Source organism: Trachurus japonicus, chromosome 3 (assembly GCF_045865225.1).
Source record: "Trachurus japonicus isolate A0001 chromosome 3, Traja_1.0".
NCBI lineage: Eukaryota > Metazoa > Chordata > Actinopteri > Carangiformes > Carangidae > Trachurus > Trachurus japonicus.
Window position 1 is genome coordinate 21,375,702 of NC_140909.1, and position 16,189 is coordinate 21,391,890.

General features: G+C 40.9%; 1 protein-coding gene across 3 annotated transcripts; it reads left to right on the forward strand.

Annotated features, from left to right (window-relative positions):
- Window positions 1-493: 493 nt before the first annotated feature.
- On the forward strand, window positions 494-14,548 carry ulk3 (unc-51 like kinase 3). Of its 3 annotated transcripts, none has more exons than XM_085766420.1 (17): window positions 494-576; window positions 1,192-1,331; window positions 1,827-1,967; window positions 2,207-2,327; window positions 2,512-2,607; window positions 2,902-3,045; window positions 3,638-3,720; window positions 4,694-4,849; window positions 5,074-5,179; window positions 5,321-5,361; window positions 5,544-5,646; window positions 5,846-5,910; window positions 6,080-6,158; window positions 7,878-7,918; window positions 11,365-11,412; window positions 11,596-11,659; window positions 13,353-14,548. In XM_085766420.1, exons 2-17 carry the CDS (start codon window positions 1,227-1,229, stop codon window positions 13,367-13,369), a joined length of 1,410 nt encoding a protein of 469 aa, XP_085622546.1. In that variant the 5' UTR covers window positions 494-576; window positions 1,192-1,226; the 3' UTR covers window positions 13,370-14,548. The 3 variants fall into 3 exon arrangements, with proteins under 3 accessions (XP_085622546.1, XP_085622555.1, XP_085622535.1); XM_085766429.1 differs by having other exon boundaries at window positions 494-572; window positions 1,166-1,331; XM_085766409.1 differs by having other exon boundaries at window positions 494-572; window positions 1,187-1,331.
- Window positions 14,549-16,189: the final 1,641 nt, after the last annotated feature.

Genomic DNA, 16,189 nt, shown 5'->3' on the forward strand with positions numbered 1-16,189 from the left:
ATATGTCACCAGAATATTACACCTATTTATGTTGTAGACGACCATTAACATTTATGTGCATGCTCCATTTCCATCAATCAGTGCAAATTAAAAATCTCTGTTAGGAGACAGACAAAGGCGTATTAATTGTAAATAAATAAATACAATAAAATAAAACAATAAATAAATAAATAGAAAATACTCAAAATTATAATTTATCATACGGACATACCTCAACTGTGTTATGATGGTCTGATTTTGGCGGTTTCATAATTTATTTCTTTGTTCGTTCTTATTAAACAAATCATCATGAATATGCAGAATGGCAGGCAACATTTCACAGCGCTTCCACCCACTGATTTTACATTATTCTCTTTTGATTAGGATACAAGACTGATCAGCAGCATAGACTGTAATCAGCAGACCTGCATACTGCAGTACCGGAGAACAGGCGGTGGGGGCAGTAGTGACGTTTCCTGATACGTCGTGACGTCAGCTGGTCGCTGCAGCAGTGGCGTGCCGCTGTTGGACCTGGCTGTGTCCATGTAAACATTCACTTTGCGTTCACATGCCGTGGACCTGTTAGCTTCCTGGTAAGTGTCAGTTAAATACATATTTAAATAAACCTTAAAAGGAAGCGGACGTGTGTGATTTCGGTCATTTTTGTCTCAGGGTTGACGAACAGCCTTTATGTGGCGCAGCAGTAGCCTACATGGTTTCTGTACATTAGTAGCACAGCAAGTGCTACACTAGCTAGCAAGACTGTATGTAGCTAAAGACTGGTACAACAAATATAGTTCAATAAAGTTCAGTTTATTGTTCACTGTCTTATCGATAGGAAGAATTACGTGTCAAATTGAGCTTTTACGTGCATGTCTGATGTGAAGCATGCATTTGCGGTAAACTAAAAGACAGTCAGCACAAAACTTATTCAGTGAACTTTCAATTTGTTTGAAATCTTTGACAAGTTTTCTTCCTGGCTAATGAAATCGCTGTGGGCGTGTCTGAGTTTGGATAACCCACCTGTTAACATCTTGTAAACACAGATACTCCTGACTTGTTCATCTAATCACACTGTACCTTTAACAGTTTAAATGATTAAAATCTATAAATTAAGGCATCCTTTCTTCTGTCACCACCAGATGCAAGGTTAACATCATCATGACCCGTTTTTTTGTCTCAATAGCATATCAACCTTTTATCGCAGCCCAGACCTGCTTCAGAGATTTGATGTTGCTGTTGTCAGTATGGCCTCGGGTTCAAGCTTTGCACCTCCTAAATTGGCAGACTTCATCCTCACAGAGCGGCTGGGCAGTGGCACCTATGCTACAGTCTATAAAGCCTACAGAAAGGTGAGTTTGTAGAGTCACAGGAACCTCAACAGAGATCCAAAGGCATACTTTTTTTTCCCCTTTAAAAAAAAACTCTAAACAGTGAGCTTCCCTGTTCCTTCTTGGCTGATATTTCAATTTTTCATTCACCTTTATTTATACATGCATGGACAATTGACAGCAAGCTCTCTTTTCCAATGAGCCCTGATTACAACAATTAAAGCACTTACAATTCAATCAATACATATGCAATTAATATACATGCAGAGTGTGAAACATTTAATGACTAACTGCTTTACTAAATCCATTCTTTACATCCTCACTTTTGTCAAAGGCAATTTGACAATCCACACCAAGTAATATAATGATAATAATAATAGTAATAGATTTATTTTTAGAGCACTTTCCATCAAAGTGCTTTACAGAGGTTAAAAACAGCAAAAAGCACAAGCAGTACATTTTTCAATTGCCACTTGAAAGCACTCATATTTTATCTTCCTGTCTGTGATGTTGCAGGGGGACAGTCGAGAGGTGGTGGCGGTGAAGGTGGTTGCGAAGAAGAGTCTAAACAAGGCATCTACAGAAAACCTGCTCACAGAGATTGAAATCCTAAAGACTGTGCGCCACCCTCACATAGTCCAGCTAAAAGACTTTCAGGTATACTTATTTTCATCTTTAGCTGTAAACATTTTTTATTCCTTTAAAAAGACCTGATAGAATTGTCACCATGGTGACAGCAGTGAACATCTGTTCATACAAGCTATCTCTGGATGACTACATCACTAATAGGCTAAGCAGGAAAGTAATAAGCATCTTGTAGAAATGTTCATGGGCTTGATGTTCCTTCTTTTTTCCAATCTTTCTCTGTGACTATATGAATTTGTCTCTGTCAACAGTGGGATGCTGAGAACATTTATCTGATTTTGGAGTGGTGCTCGGGTGGAGATCTCTCGCGCTTCATCCGCAGTCGCAGACTTTTACCTGAGGGGGTGGCCCGGCGTTTCCTACAACAGATGGGTGAGTAATTTCCTGACCTGTTTAGCAAATATTATGGTTTAAGAAAAATAATCAAATGTTTTTATTTTGTTATCATTTGTTGCAAGTATGTACTTATGAGTTGCAGGAGTTAAGTGATGCAGTCAGAGGTTAATAGTGCTGTGTTTCTCTTGTTGTCTATTTGTATATGTGTCTGTATAAACAGCCTGCGCCCTACAATTCCTCAACGAACGAAACATCTCACACCTGGACTTGAAACCTCAGAACATTCTTCTCAGCGGCTCTGCTCTCAAATTAGCAGGTGATCTCACACACACACACACACACACACACACACACACACCCACACCGGGACATACAGTAACTGTAAGCACCCAGTGATGTGATTGTAATAATGTGAGGAATCTGCCACACCCATCACAGTCATGATGTTTGTGCCATTATGTTTGCAGAACAAGAAAGAAAACGTCTTTGTGCACATTGCATTAAAACACGTTTGTTGAGCTATAGAGGGGTGTAAGGCAGGTTTAGGGAAAATATTTCCCCTGTGACCTATTATAGTAAACATGTTGTGAACTTTCTGGTTCGGTCTCAGATTTTGGTTTTGCCCAGTACATGTCTCCGTGGGATGAGCAGAGCGCCCTGAGAGGCTCTCCTCTTTACATGGCTCCTGAGATGGTTTGCCGGCGCCAGTATGACTCCAGGGTGGATCTCTGGTCAGTTGGAGTCATTCTCTATGGTCAGTAACTTGACTTTACCTTTTCATCACTGGATTGAATCGATAAGTACTTAAAGTGGTTTATCAGACTGTGTGCTCATAGTTAGATGAGGTGTTATTTTTTTATATCTCATTTTTGTGAATACACACAATACACATTAAAATGTTGTCCATGGACAGTATCTGGTGTCACATAGTATTAATCTACATTAATAATGATTTCTAAATACACCACTGTTGTTCAGCAATTGAATACTAATCAGTAGACTGGCCTTTCAAGCTTGAGAGAACACATACAGTAGGTCACACACATAATTGTACCATAAATCATAAAACAAAAACATGATTGACTTCCCCTTAGTTCCAAGAGTAATTGTGCAATCATTGTCCAATAGCACAACACAGTCACTGTTCTGTGTAGAGTGATAATGTATAATATACAGTAGGAGGAGTTACTGTTAGATAACCACAGATTATTTTGAAATATGATATTTTAAGCATGCATGCCATTTACCATATTTTAACTTACTTAACAGTAGGCGAGTTCATTTTAATTGACGAATACTTGACGAATCCCTGCTGATTATAAGCTGTAAACATTGTTTTCATGTAGAGGCCGTGTTTGGGCGACCTCCATTTGCATCAAGGTCTTTTGCAGAACTGGAGGAGAAGATCCGGAGTAACTATCCAATAGAGGTGAGTGTTTAGCAGTAAACGAGTTACTCAATAGTGAATGTGCTATTTCCACTGAAAATATGACTGAGTCACTGCTTACACTGGGCGTGACAAATGACAAATATATTGCCTAATAAAAAGTGGTGTAAACCCTTGAAAGACCACAATGATTTATATTTTGGGAAAATGACAAGAGCAAAGCAAATATTCCATTAAATTAAACTGACACTATTCCACCACAGCATGTTCATGTGAAAGTGTTTTACTTTAGTCAACATAAAAACCAAAAAAAATCGCTCACTTTATCTGTGAATGTTTCACTATAAAACCACTAGGTGTCAGACTTAAACAGTCCACCCTCGTCTCAGTGATAGCAGAGTGACAGTGTAGGCAATCAGCTGAAATGAGGATAACTCTTCCTCTCCAGTAGCAGATCCAAACAGTCTGGGATACAAATTAAAACAATGTCTTAATGTATGGGAAGGCACAAGTGTTTACCAGAATGCAAATGTTTAAAAATAAATGTACTGACAATTATCATTTAAACAGTGTGTGTTATATTTGATTTTGAATTTTATATTTAAACACATCAAATAAAAGTTTCTTATCTCTTAATTTCAAGATGTTAAAAGAGACCAGTAATTAATTTGCTGACAATTTATAAGTTGTTTTTGCTTCTCTGCTCTAATTCGGCTGCTGCTGCACATACAAGCCATGCTGTGATTTACATTGTGACAGCAAAGTTTAACTGTTCTTTTAATGATTAAGGCCTTGTAAAACCTGAATTCTTGTGCCAAACATTAGGGTCGGACTTTGGATTGCATTAGCATGTGGTCCATTACCCAGGGATTCACATGGAGAGGTTTAAGGTCATCTTTTGACAGAAGGTAGTGATGTGAGACTAGAAGGTCTTTGGCAACAATCTGCTGTCCTTTTCCTTTGGCTTGTCCTGTGGATTGAGTGCAACATAATAAGGTCGTATTTTGTGCATGAGCTCCCACCCGGGGCCAGGGTGTCCAAAAACTGCAGGGACCTTCTGTTGCGGCTGCTGGAGAGAAATCCAGATGCCCGGATCACCTTTGCAGAGTTCTTCACCCACCCTTTTGTGGATTTGGAGCACATGCCAAGCGCGGAGAGCCTAGTGAAAGCGGTGAGAAAATGAGAGTGGAGTATGTGCTTGCATGTGCGTGTATACTGTAGAATGACCGTGAATAATGAGCGTATGATTGACTGGGCACATGTACACATTCGGTAGAAGGTTTGTGTTCATGCCTGCCCCACGTGCCTTCACGTATGACTCTTCATGCATGCATAAGCATCAGGGAGTTGTAGCCGTTTGGATTCAGTGATGCCAGTTCCTATTTTCTCCTCCAGAAAGAGCTCGTCCTGCAGGCCATTCAGAAGGACCAGGAGGGGGAGAGGTCTGCTGCCCTCTCTCTGTACTGCAGTGCCCTGGAGCACTTTGTCCCTGCTATTCACTGTAAGAGCAACAACCACTCTCATATCCTGTCTGTGGCTTAAGCCCTTCAACAATGCCCTGCCTTTGTTCCACCGCAACAAACTGTCAAAGTAAACTGACCAAATGTAAAACCAAAACATCCCGTCTTTCCACCCTTTGCAGATGAGACAGACCGACAACGTAAAGATGCCCTCAGGCAGAAGGTATGGCCTCAAAACACCCACCTTATTCACATTTGTATTACTATTTTCAGTTGGGCTTTTTTTGACGGTCCAGTTTCATTTTGAATGGATTCTTCTCTATGAATGCCATATGGTGTGCATGGGAGAGCATATGGCATGGTAGACGTGATTAGGCTGAGTCAATGTAAGAGGACTTCCCGCAGGTCAGCCAGTATGTGTCCAGAGCTGAAGAACTGAAAGCCCTGGTGGCCTCAGACAACAAACTGAGCTTTGAGGAGGCCCGGACCTCCAGGGATGTCCTCCGAGGTAACGCACACATCTCAATGTGGAGGCAGAGCCGCTACATGCTTGTATTAATATTGTGTGGGTCAGTTTCTACATGAGAGGATAGCTTGAGCAATTCAGTATGATTATGGGGGACATTTTCCTTTTTCCTATATTAATTTAACTTGTTTGTTGTTGTTTGTTCCATTATACTTCTACTTCTGTTTCCTCGCTATTTCAGAAATGTCTCGAGACCAACCAAGACTTCAGGCGGCTTTGGAGATGGCCTCTACTGCCATTGCTAAGGTTAGCTTAGGGTTACTGCTGGATGATATGACTTTTATATATATATACCAAAAAGAAAAGTGAAACAGAGAATCTATAAAAAACAAAAAGACAATGCTAACAGACTGAAAGTATCAGTATTGAGTTGAATTATGACTTGAAGCGTTGTGTTGCATTGTACCTCTTACAGGAAGACAGTGGACTGGATGATCATGTGGCCCTGGATGTGTACCAGCAGTGCTTAGGAGAACTACTGTTGGTGCTGGCAGGTAGACCAGCTCTTTCTGTCATACATTTGTGTCCTTTGCTACTGTTGGATACTGAGCCACCCCACTGTAGTCAAAGATTTAAGTGCTTTTCTCAAGAACACCTTAGCAGTAGCAGATGACTGAGTGACCATAATGCACTTCACCATCTTACACTTCTGCATGTTTGTTGTTAGAGAAACAGAGTAAGAAAAAAATAGAGCAACACGATAATTATTTTAGAGTTACTACTCAAGGGAAAGGCTGAAAATGAGAAACAAGAACCACTCTGAGAGGCACCGAAGATTCAGAGATACTGTAGATTAAGAGCGAGCTAACTGGAAACAGAGAGAGGAAAATTGAGAGAGACTCTGAACCAGAGAGAGAGAGAGACTGGAAAGAGGCTGAGGGTGAAAACAACTCAAACTCTTATAGATGGAAAATCATTTTTTGAAAGTGATTTAGAAAGAGCGAAAGACAAACTGACAAAGTGAAGCGAAAGGCTGGAAGAGATGGGGACACTTAATGAGACAGACAAACAGACAGTGGAACTACAGAAGAGTCTCCAGCGACTCTCTCTGCGGCCTGGCGTCTATTAGCCCCGGCTCATGAGCTCATCTGGAAGATCGGCCTAATGGAAGAGGTGGGATAGAATGATCCACATGTGGCTTTGAGCTGGGATGAGACCTGGTGCCAGCGCCCTGTGTGTGGTATAAGAGCCCTGCCATCTGCTTCCCATTCAGACAGGCTTTCTGTTATTACACACTGGAAACAAATAAAAACTATTATCTTACTAATGGACAAGTGCTCTAATCATCCAGCCCAGTCCAGTCCAATCTGAGGTTCATCCAGTAGGTGCTGAAACTTAGGCTTGGGTCGTATTACTCCTCTGCTGGTAGGTTTTATTCATTCATTTATTTATTTTTGTTTATAAGAGAGAAAACGAAACATATTGCGTGCTGAGTATTTTGCTCTTTATTCTTGATTGACTCGTTAGTCATCTTGGCTTAATCTAAAAACCTCCTTTGTGTGGTTTAGCATTTTTTTTGTGGTGTAAGGCTCATTCAATGATAGGGAAAACTGAGAAAACCATATTACATGTTTCCTGAAGCTACACCAGGAGGCTTTGGAAGTTTGTCACCGAAAATTGCAGAGAGAAATAACTTCATCTTCGGTCTGCAGGATCCAAAATTAAGACAAATAGATCCATAGTACAGATCATTGCAGTCCCACCTTCAAGATGATAAATGTGTTATTTGCTCTCATTAATTTAGTGTGTACATGTGTTAAGATGAACCTCCAACTGTCACTGGATCAGTAATATGTGATATACTACAAACTCAAGCCATCCTAACCAGCCTCTCTCTGTGGGATCAGGGAGCCTCACTGTGTGGCACGTTAGATACCAGCAGGGGGATTGTGGAGAGAAAACATTGGTTCTTTGTTTGGCTCAGAGCTCTTTGTTGTGAAGCTTCCCAAAATGCCTTTGCCATCAGAGAGCCCCCTCCTCTCCCTCTTTTCCCCTTCTGTCAGTTTCCCCTCCAGGACAACTCGCTGTGAAAACACTGGCTTACATTAGAACCATTTCCACCCTTGAGCCCCCAGTCTGCACGCTAGCAAAATCCAATCTAGGAATTGACCTCTTCTTGAGCAAACAAGGTGATTAGGTACTGGCCTCGCTCCTCCCTTCCTCTGCTCATTCTTCTTTGTCTTATTTTTTCTCTCTCTCTCCATGTGAGCCAGCTGAGCCGCAGGGCCGCAGGAGAGAGCTGCTTCACAGTGAGGTGAGTGGGCCAGGAAGGACTAATGCTTGAGTGCTCACGGTAGGAACGACTTATCTGTCACCTCCTGCGAGCCCTCGGCTGATCAGCCAGGTCTGAGAGCACACTAGCTGCTCTAACACATGTCCCACGAGTCGTCCTCCTATGGTCACGTGCCAGTTTTATATAGTAAAGGTCAAATTATGTAATTTATCATCTATAGTACTGTTTCAAAGACATAGATCACTGTCCACTTTGTAATTGGATTCTTAAAGTGGCTCTAAGCGATGGATCACGTGACCACATGTACGTATGTGGAAAGAGTTGCAAATAGAGGATTGTCATCACCAGACTTTGTTGGCCCCTTCAGCTCTGCACAGAGTCATTCAACCAATTAGTTTAGATTTTTCTGCATCTTTGCTATTTTTGCTGCGTGAAACGACAGCGACACAAAATTGGCAACTAACTGGAGAACACTGTCAAAAAAGAATTGTTGGCCCAAAAATTATTTCAATTAGTAACACACATGTTGATTAAGTTTTCAAAATCATGTCTTAAAAGTTAGACTAACAGAATTCATTTAAGTCAGATGTACGTCATATGTTTATATATGCTTTCAAAGCAACAGCTTGCATTAATGCAACTTAAATTTAAGACAAGTCAAACTAAATCTTCCAGTTTTAACCAATTCAACTATTTACTTTGCTTAAAAGTAGAATACAGCTCCTCAACAACCCAATAGTGGACTTACAAGCAAAGTAGTTTCTATAGAAACCTATATAGGTTTTATTTTAGTTTGTTAAAGGTGCCATATGTAAGAATGTGGCCAAAAACGGTTACTGCAGTCAAATTCAAAACACAGCGATCTCATTTTTTCTCCCAGCCGTAGCGGCAGCTCAGTGGACCAGACCGGAGGCTGAAATGCCACTGACGCCGCCGTGACTAGGAGAGAGGGCTAGGTGGCGCAACATGTAAACACGTAAATTCAAAACATAAACATGATTTGCAGTCTGCAAAAAATGATTTTTAATGCGAATACTCTGGCTGTACTATTGTTGTTGGTGAGTTCATAATGTTATATGAACATTATTCCTGAGTCTCTGTGACATATTAGGAGCATTTTACGGCCAGTTGCTCTAGATTTCTTACATACTGTACCTTTAAATATCAAAATATTAAGTTGGCTAAAAAGAAAAACAGAGATTCAAATATAGCACAGTACAACCACAGAAGTAGCAGGGGAGGGGAAACAGCAGGAGACACAGGGAAACAAGTGACAACACCCTAACATCCACGCCTCCAATGACAATATGCTGTGGCTAACTTGGTAGCACGCTATAGTACTCCTCACAATTTTAAATGCTACTGACCACAGGTGTGTTACTAGACACGTTAGTTGATGCCATGAAGCTCTAAGAACACAACAAAACCATGAAAATCCATTGAAAATGTTAATCTTATTAAAATCTTGCTAAAGTTAGCATGACTAAATGATAGCCATTTTGGTAAAGCGAGTTTGCAAAACATAAACATCAAAATTGAATGGATGCAAGTGGGTAATTTCTTATCTGACGTTAAACTTTATTCAGTCACAAAAAATGTATTTGTCCTAAGTATTAGACTTACCTTCTTTCTGAGTCTGGGGCAGGAGAAAAGAGCAGCTTGCAGGAATGGGAAAAATGTGGAAAATAATAGATCCGATGTCATGACGTCAGACACACAGTACTAATAGAAACCTAAATGATTTTCTTTTACTGAAAGCACAATAGTAGGTTAATCTAAATGAGTGAGACTAAGACAAACCATTACATTACTTCAGCTACTACACTTTTATTCTTTTTTTTCTAATACACTTTTTTCAGTGAAGAGCTGTAAATTTCCAGTTGGTGGGAACCAAAATAAGGCCTAAAAGAGGTTTGAATGGTGGACAAATATCTATCAGGTGGTCAGATACATTTTTGTATGTTGGATATGTACATAAGGCACTGCTTTCTAGCTAATTTGCAGCTTTTCCATATTAGAATAAAGGCCAATACTGCATAATGTGTGAGAGTGAAAATCAATAGGTTCAAACTCCCTCAACTAGAGACTGAACTCAGATCACCACAGTTATTTAACAAATGTTTGGGTTGAGTTAAAGTTGAAATTTAACTTGATGAAGCAATAATTGTTACAAAAGAGATTTGTAGAAAGTCCCTCCTAGTAATCTAATCATACTTGAAGAGTACTTATGGCTGGCTGTAACTTTCAGGAGTAAAATCCTGGTTAGTAGCATTGATATTCCACTTTGACAAACAAGTATGAAAGACGCGTGCATGCCTGCTATTAAAGTCTTCAAGCCCTTTTGTTTTTCTGCAGTTTATTTAGCCAGCAGCTAAGTCTACAACAGACATCAGCATTTCACCAACAAACCCAAAAGGGGCTGGGGGGTTTGAGTGGGCCTCATAGACCTCCCTATTTGAAGTTTTATGGGTGCTTGTCTTAAGTAAATTCAGATGCGGCTGTAATAATCTAACACAGCATTAGGGAGGCAGGGGTGGGATATTAGATCGAAAGCATGTGTGTATGTGAGAACCCAAAACAGCCAACACATGCTGCCATGACTGGCCTCCATGTGTGTTCATATCTACTGTAGAGCAAGCTGTAATTCAATATCCTGGCCTCTCATATGTAATCCACGGCTTTGATCTAACCAGTGTATGTTGACATAGTGTCATTATGGCTGAACATATGTGAAGTCTTGTTGTACTGTATACTTCAGTGTATGTAAAATGGTGCTCTGCAAGTTGTCGATATCTCCCTTGCTCACCCATCTAGATTTCTTCCACATTTATTGTACTTGGTGATTAAAGGGATTGTGATGAAAGCACTGTGGCTGCATAAGGTCAGAGCCGGGGAACTGAAAACCTGTGTTCTCAATGATTATTTACCGCAATAGATTGGTGTTTTAAGGGAACATTATGAAAGCCATCAGTTTTGGTCTCCAGTCATTATGACCCTCAGATGTTACAGCAGTAATCCCAGAGAGGGCTAGCTCTCCACTTTGACACAGTGCTGATACAACTAGGTGGGAGACACAGCCAAGAGCCTTCATCATCAGCAGAGGAATGGTTACCACAATACAGAGCACCCTGAAGCATATGATAACAGTAGTAGTACTTCAGTTAGTTGGTTCTTGCACATGTGTACCATATTATGTTTTTTTAAAGAAAGAGCAAGAAGCAGATCAGCACAGTTCAGTCTGACTCTGACGTGGAGTCCTTTGACACTCAAATAAATAAACTAAGCAACACTCAATCTGGCTCTTACAGAGCCCTGATCTTAATGTCATTAAGTCAATTGGAGTCACCAAAGTTGTTATGATTGTAGACTCGGGCCGATGTGGCAATATTTCCAAACTCTGGCAATGAAAGTGTTATTGAAAGTTATTGAAGTGTAATTTAATTTATTGGAATTTTATGTCTCACCAGATTAAAAGCCTCATGACCAGAGCTGAATACCTCAAAAAGCATATCACGGTAAGAACATGTTCCCTCCCAGTATTAAACCAAAGGCATCTTTAGACTGTGTGAACGTATTTGTACATGTGAACGCAGAATATGTTTGATTTAAAAAGAAGTAGGCTCCTGCTCTCTTTCATTTAATTGTCACTTGTCAGTTTCAGATGTTTCATGTTTCACTTGCATCTTTCTAATTTTCAGATGCAAGAGACACAGAGAGACGTGTCTCTGGATAGAGAACCTCTTGCAGACTCTGTCAGAAGCAGTGAGTTCCCCCGCTGTGTTGTGTAAACTCTTCCTCTGGCCTTGAGAGCAAGTTTTTGAAAACCCTGCACTGATAAGTAACTATGTGGAGGTTTGGTTCAGGAAGATGGGGGGGGGGGGGGGGGGGGGGGGGTTAATGAAGAATGGCCATCTAGAGTTGTAATGAAATGTCCTTTCAGTGGAGATTTTTCCACTAGTAAAACATGAGCCATTCTCTTGCTGTGCCGGCCACCCCGTAGCACTGTCTGGCTCTTTGATTTCATTTCAGTACAGCCCTGGGCCGCTCTGTCCTCTGCCCTCTTGTAAAGCCTACCTTGTGAAAGTGAGACTAGCACAAAGTAACCTTCGAACACGCAAACAGCAGAAATAACAACGGCGCACACATACCCTGCAATCCTCTCACACAATCTACAACATATAAATGTACCTTTGAGAGTTAACATATGATCTGCACATGAAACCTTAAGAATGCAACATTGTTTATTCACTATAAACAGACTACAAAACTATATTTTAAAAAATGAGTTACATCGTTTGGGTTATATTTTAATATACCTAAATGTCCCTAGCTGTAACCTATATATTCTCAGTATTTTCTAGGCTCAACTTCTAGATGGACAGTGGATACCTAAAGCCTAGACAATATCCTGTTCTCAGTAAGACATTCCTGGGGAATTATGAATAAAAAAAAATGGAGATGGGGGGGAAGGGCACCAATTGCTCCAGAGGCAGCTCAAGTTTCATGAAGAACATGACTTCTTAGTCTACTGCTGTTTTTTTAATAAAACCGCGGCACAGTCAGCCATGCTAGCTGGCACTGATCCAACAGCAGCTGTACTACAGAGGGTCGCAGCAACGCCCAAGTCTGTCTGCTGACCTTAGACTACACCAAAACAAGCAGCAAAGTTACACTCAGAACCATCTCACTGTAGCCCCCAGACAAACATGTCAGACGTCAGACAGTGGCCCAGTTAAAATGTCCCCAAAGCACTAAACCCTCTCTGACTAAGATCAACATCATGTGGTACATGTATACTGTATGCTGTGTGGCAGCGGCTGCACTGGCTCCGATTAGTAAAGTTAAATTACTATATGATCACAAGACATCCCCTGATGCGCTGGTTCAAAAATGTGATTCATATACATATACTTTACATAAGCATTAACAAATTGTGTGTATTGTAAATGTAGAGAAAATGAAGACCCACTTGAGACAGATTTTATACAGTACTACCTGTTACAGCTCATTGAAATGAGTAGATAGATAGATAGATAGATAGATAGATAGATAGATAGATAGATAGATAGATAGATAGATAGATAGATAGATAGATAGATAGATAGATAGATAGATAGATAGATAAAGAATCTAGTAGTCTTGCAACCCATTAAATACACCTATCTGCTGTCATGTTGTGTGTAGTGTTATCAACTTCATCTCATAATAGACATAAAGCTTTAATTTGTTATGACGTGCAGATGCTAAATAGCATTGAGATATGTAGATTCTAAGGACCGGACTTATTGAAATTCAACATGTGGATGTTGTCCAAAACAAGTTGACAACAGACACTGCTGCCACAGAGTCACGTCTGTTTTACTTTTTGGAGTATAGTGCAGAAACAGAATTGGAAATGTGTTTTATTCCTGAAAAGGCCAAACCTAACACGAATGTATAAATTCTGTCTTCTCAGGCTGCTGTTTGCAGTAAGCTTGTCATAGACCAGGGGAACCAGCTGGGACGCTTCACAGAGCAGCAGACGGCCTGTCAGCGGTCAGGTTGGACACAGAGCGCTCACCCGACCACGTTTCTATTGGGGCCAAATCAAACCTGCATCACACCTCACCCCGACCAACTCAGTGCACTGTCTGGGTGGGATATTACTCTTTCCAGCCAAATGTGGTCAATGTTTTGGTTGTTGTTCAAAAGGTTTTCTACCAGATGATTTGGCAGATGGAAAACTTGTATTTATTCTATTAGAGAGGGAAAAAAATGTTTGGCTGGTAAAATACTGGAAACCGTAGCTGAATTCTGGATTTGCACACCAATGAATGTGAAAGTTAGTTCCCTGCTCTTTACACTGTGCTGGTGCACTGCTTAGCCTCAAATCCCTCCCCCTGACACATAATTGATATGTAAATGCTGGACAGCTTGTATGACAATACCACACTGTCATGGTAAACGAGTTTAACTGAGACCGTTGCATTTTATTTTAGGGCAGGACATTCACAAATGTTTGCAGTATATGCCTAAAAACTGTGAATACAGTCAAATGTGAGCTGTGATCACAACAAATTTGAACTGTAGTATTAAGTATATTATCAAGGCCTCAGCAAACATGCACATACTCCCTCTCCCCCCTCTTCCGCACTGCCTTTGCTGTGGCTCAACCACAGGCTCACCATGCTCTCTCCGCTGATGGAGCCCTCTCCACCACTATGAGGGGAAAACTGGAGAGGTGCGGCCTCTGCCTTATTTACACTAGACTTGCATTTTCTTAGGTTTGGCAGTGGACGGGTATTTGAGGGATACAGAGAGTTGTGGTGCTTAAGCCAAGTCTTACAACTAGCCCTCTGTGAAATGGTAAAAAGCTTAGCCGTCACAGCAGGCTGATGATCCACCACGCTGTTGTAGGTCGTCACCAACTGTTTTGATTTCAGACAGGTAGAGAGCCTGAGTGCTCCACGTTTACTTTGCAAATATGATTTTTCAAGCGACTGAGGAAAACACCTGAAACAGGAGTGAAAAGAGGAAAATATGAACATGACTCCTGCAAGATTTTTTTGTGTTGTTTTATTTTTTATTTGAATGTTTATACAGCTGTACATTTTATATAATGTATTTATTAAATGAGAAATTAAGTGGAAAATAAAACAGTGATCTCTGAAACCTCTGCTGCTCTACACTTCTTAAGATGTTTTGTCAACAGCACAAGGTCAGCGCTCGACTTTCAGAACCTGAGGAAAGATTTATGTGCCGTCGTGGGAGCAGTGCTGCTGTTCTTTCGCCATCGTCATCATCTGGAATGCCGCTCTGCAGAAACAGCTGGCTCGGGTCCACGAGGGGAGGATAGAGGAAAGCAGGCAGGGGAAAGTAAGGACATTTTATAATTATATGATTCACATGGTCTGGGAAACTATGGAAACTGAATTTGAGAATTTCCGGATCCACGATACTGTGGGAATTTGCACAAAGAATTGATTTCAAGTATGTCATCTTTTTGCTGCCATGTATGATCGATCCAGCTCCTTTTACATTACAATGGCAGATGCATTTCTTTCTACTAATTGCTTATAATTAGCCAATGCTGTTGCACTCACATTGTTAAAATAAAAACATACCCTTGTGGTAATTTTCCTTCTCCAATATTCAGAAAACAAACATTTTAGAGAAAAGGAGGAATGAACACAGGAGAAGAGAATGACTAACCCTTCAATATGATAACTGATGGGATTGAAAGAGTTAAGTAGTGATGATTAGTTTGAGGGACTTCGCCAAGTCTGAGAAAATAACCCTGATGCCACAGCAATGTCATCAACATTCCCTTGGTTTGCAGACAACCAATTTATAATGTAGGCTGTGTTACAATCTAGAAATATGGATTTTAATTAAAGTTGCATTTTGACTCGTATATGATGTCGTGTTTGTAGATCTTACCAGACACTAAAAAAGGCAGGATGTCTCTGTCTTGTTTTATGGAAGTGCAGCACTATCTCTCTGCTCACTGTCTTTTGAAATACTGACACAAATGATATTAAAATCTGTGCTTTTGGACGCAAACATCAAGTTGGGCAGTGAAATGCAGAATGAAGTGCAGTTGCCTTTGGTTTTTTTTAATCTGACCAGGAGTCAGAGTGATGTTTGTTTTCTGCCCTACCATCTGGTTAATCACATTCACCTGGTATGCCAGGTGTAAATCACTCCCAGACTTTATGGTTAGAACAGAGAGCAGCGTGGCCTCTAGTGCTGGAACAACAGGATGGAGAACCACTGGGTGCTGCTGCATGTGTGGCTGTGCATGAGCATGTTGCTGCCAGGAAAATTTGGATGCAGTTTTGACCCTGGTGCTTGCTTTGTTGCTCGTTTCTGGGAGTACCGCCAATTTATATTACTCCCCCCGAAAAAGTACGTCGAATATCATTACAGTAATGCGACCCAGGAAGGGAGGTCCCGAGATGGAAAACATAACCCACCACCACCTCATCCCCCAAGACAGCCCCCGGTCTCCTCTTCCCAACCGCAACCTACAGCACTGTGGCTTTAATCAGCCTCCATCTTGCGCCAGATCCAGCAACACTTTCTTATTACCCTTTTCCCTTCCCAGGCTCTCTCTCTCTGTCATCCTCTGCTGATGTTGTTTATCGGACAGCGGTCGAGTTAAATTGCCATCAATGTCACCCATGAAGAGGGGTCTCTGTGCTCTAGACCTGAAGGATCTGGGTGCCCTTGACTCCAGCAACCCCTGCCCTGAAAACAGAGAGCAGGTCAGCCATTCACTGTGGCTCGATGGCTATCATGAATGGAACATTG

Excerpts from the sequence above, each read along its gene's own strand:
- ulk3 (XM_085766420.1), top strand. The coding sequence starts at position 1,227 with ATGGCCTCGGGTTCAAGCTTTGCACCTCCTAAATTGGCAGACTTCATC. Across the intron at positions 2,328-2,511 it reads GCGTTTCCTACAACAGATGG|CCTGCGCCCTACAATTCCTC; the intron begins GTGAGTAATTTC and ends CTGTATAAACAG. Across the intron at positions 5,911-6,079 it reads CCTCTACTGCCATTGCTAAG|GAAGACAGTGGACTGGATGA; the intron begins GTTAGCTTAGGG and ends TACCTCTTACAG.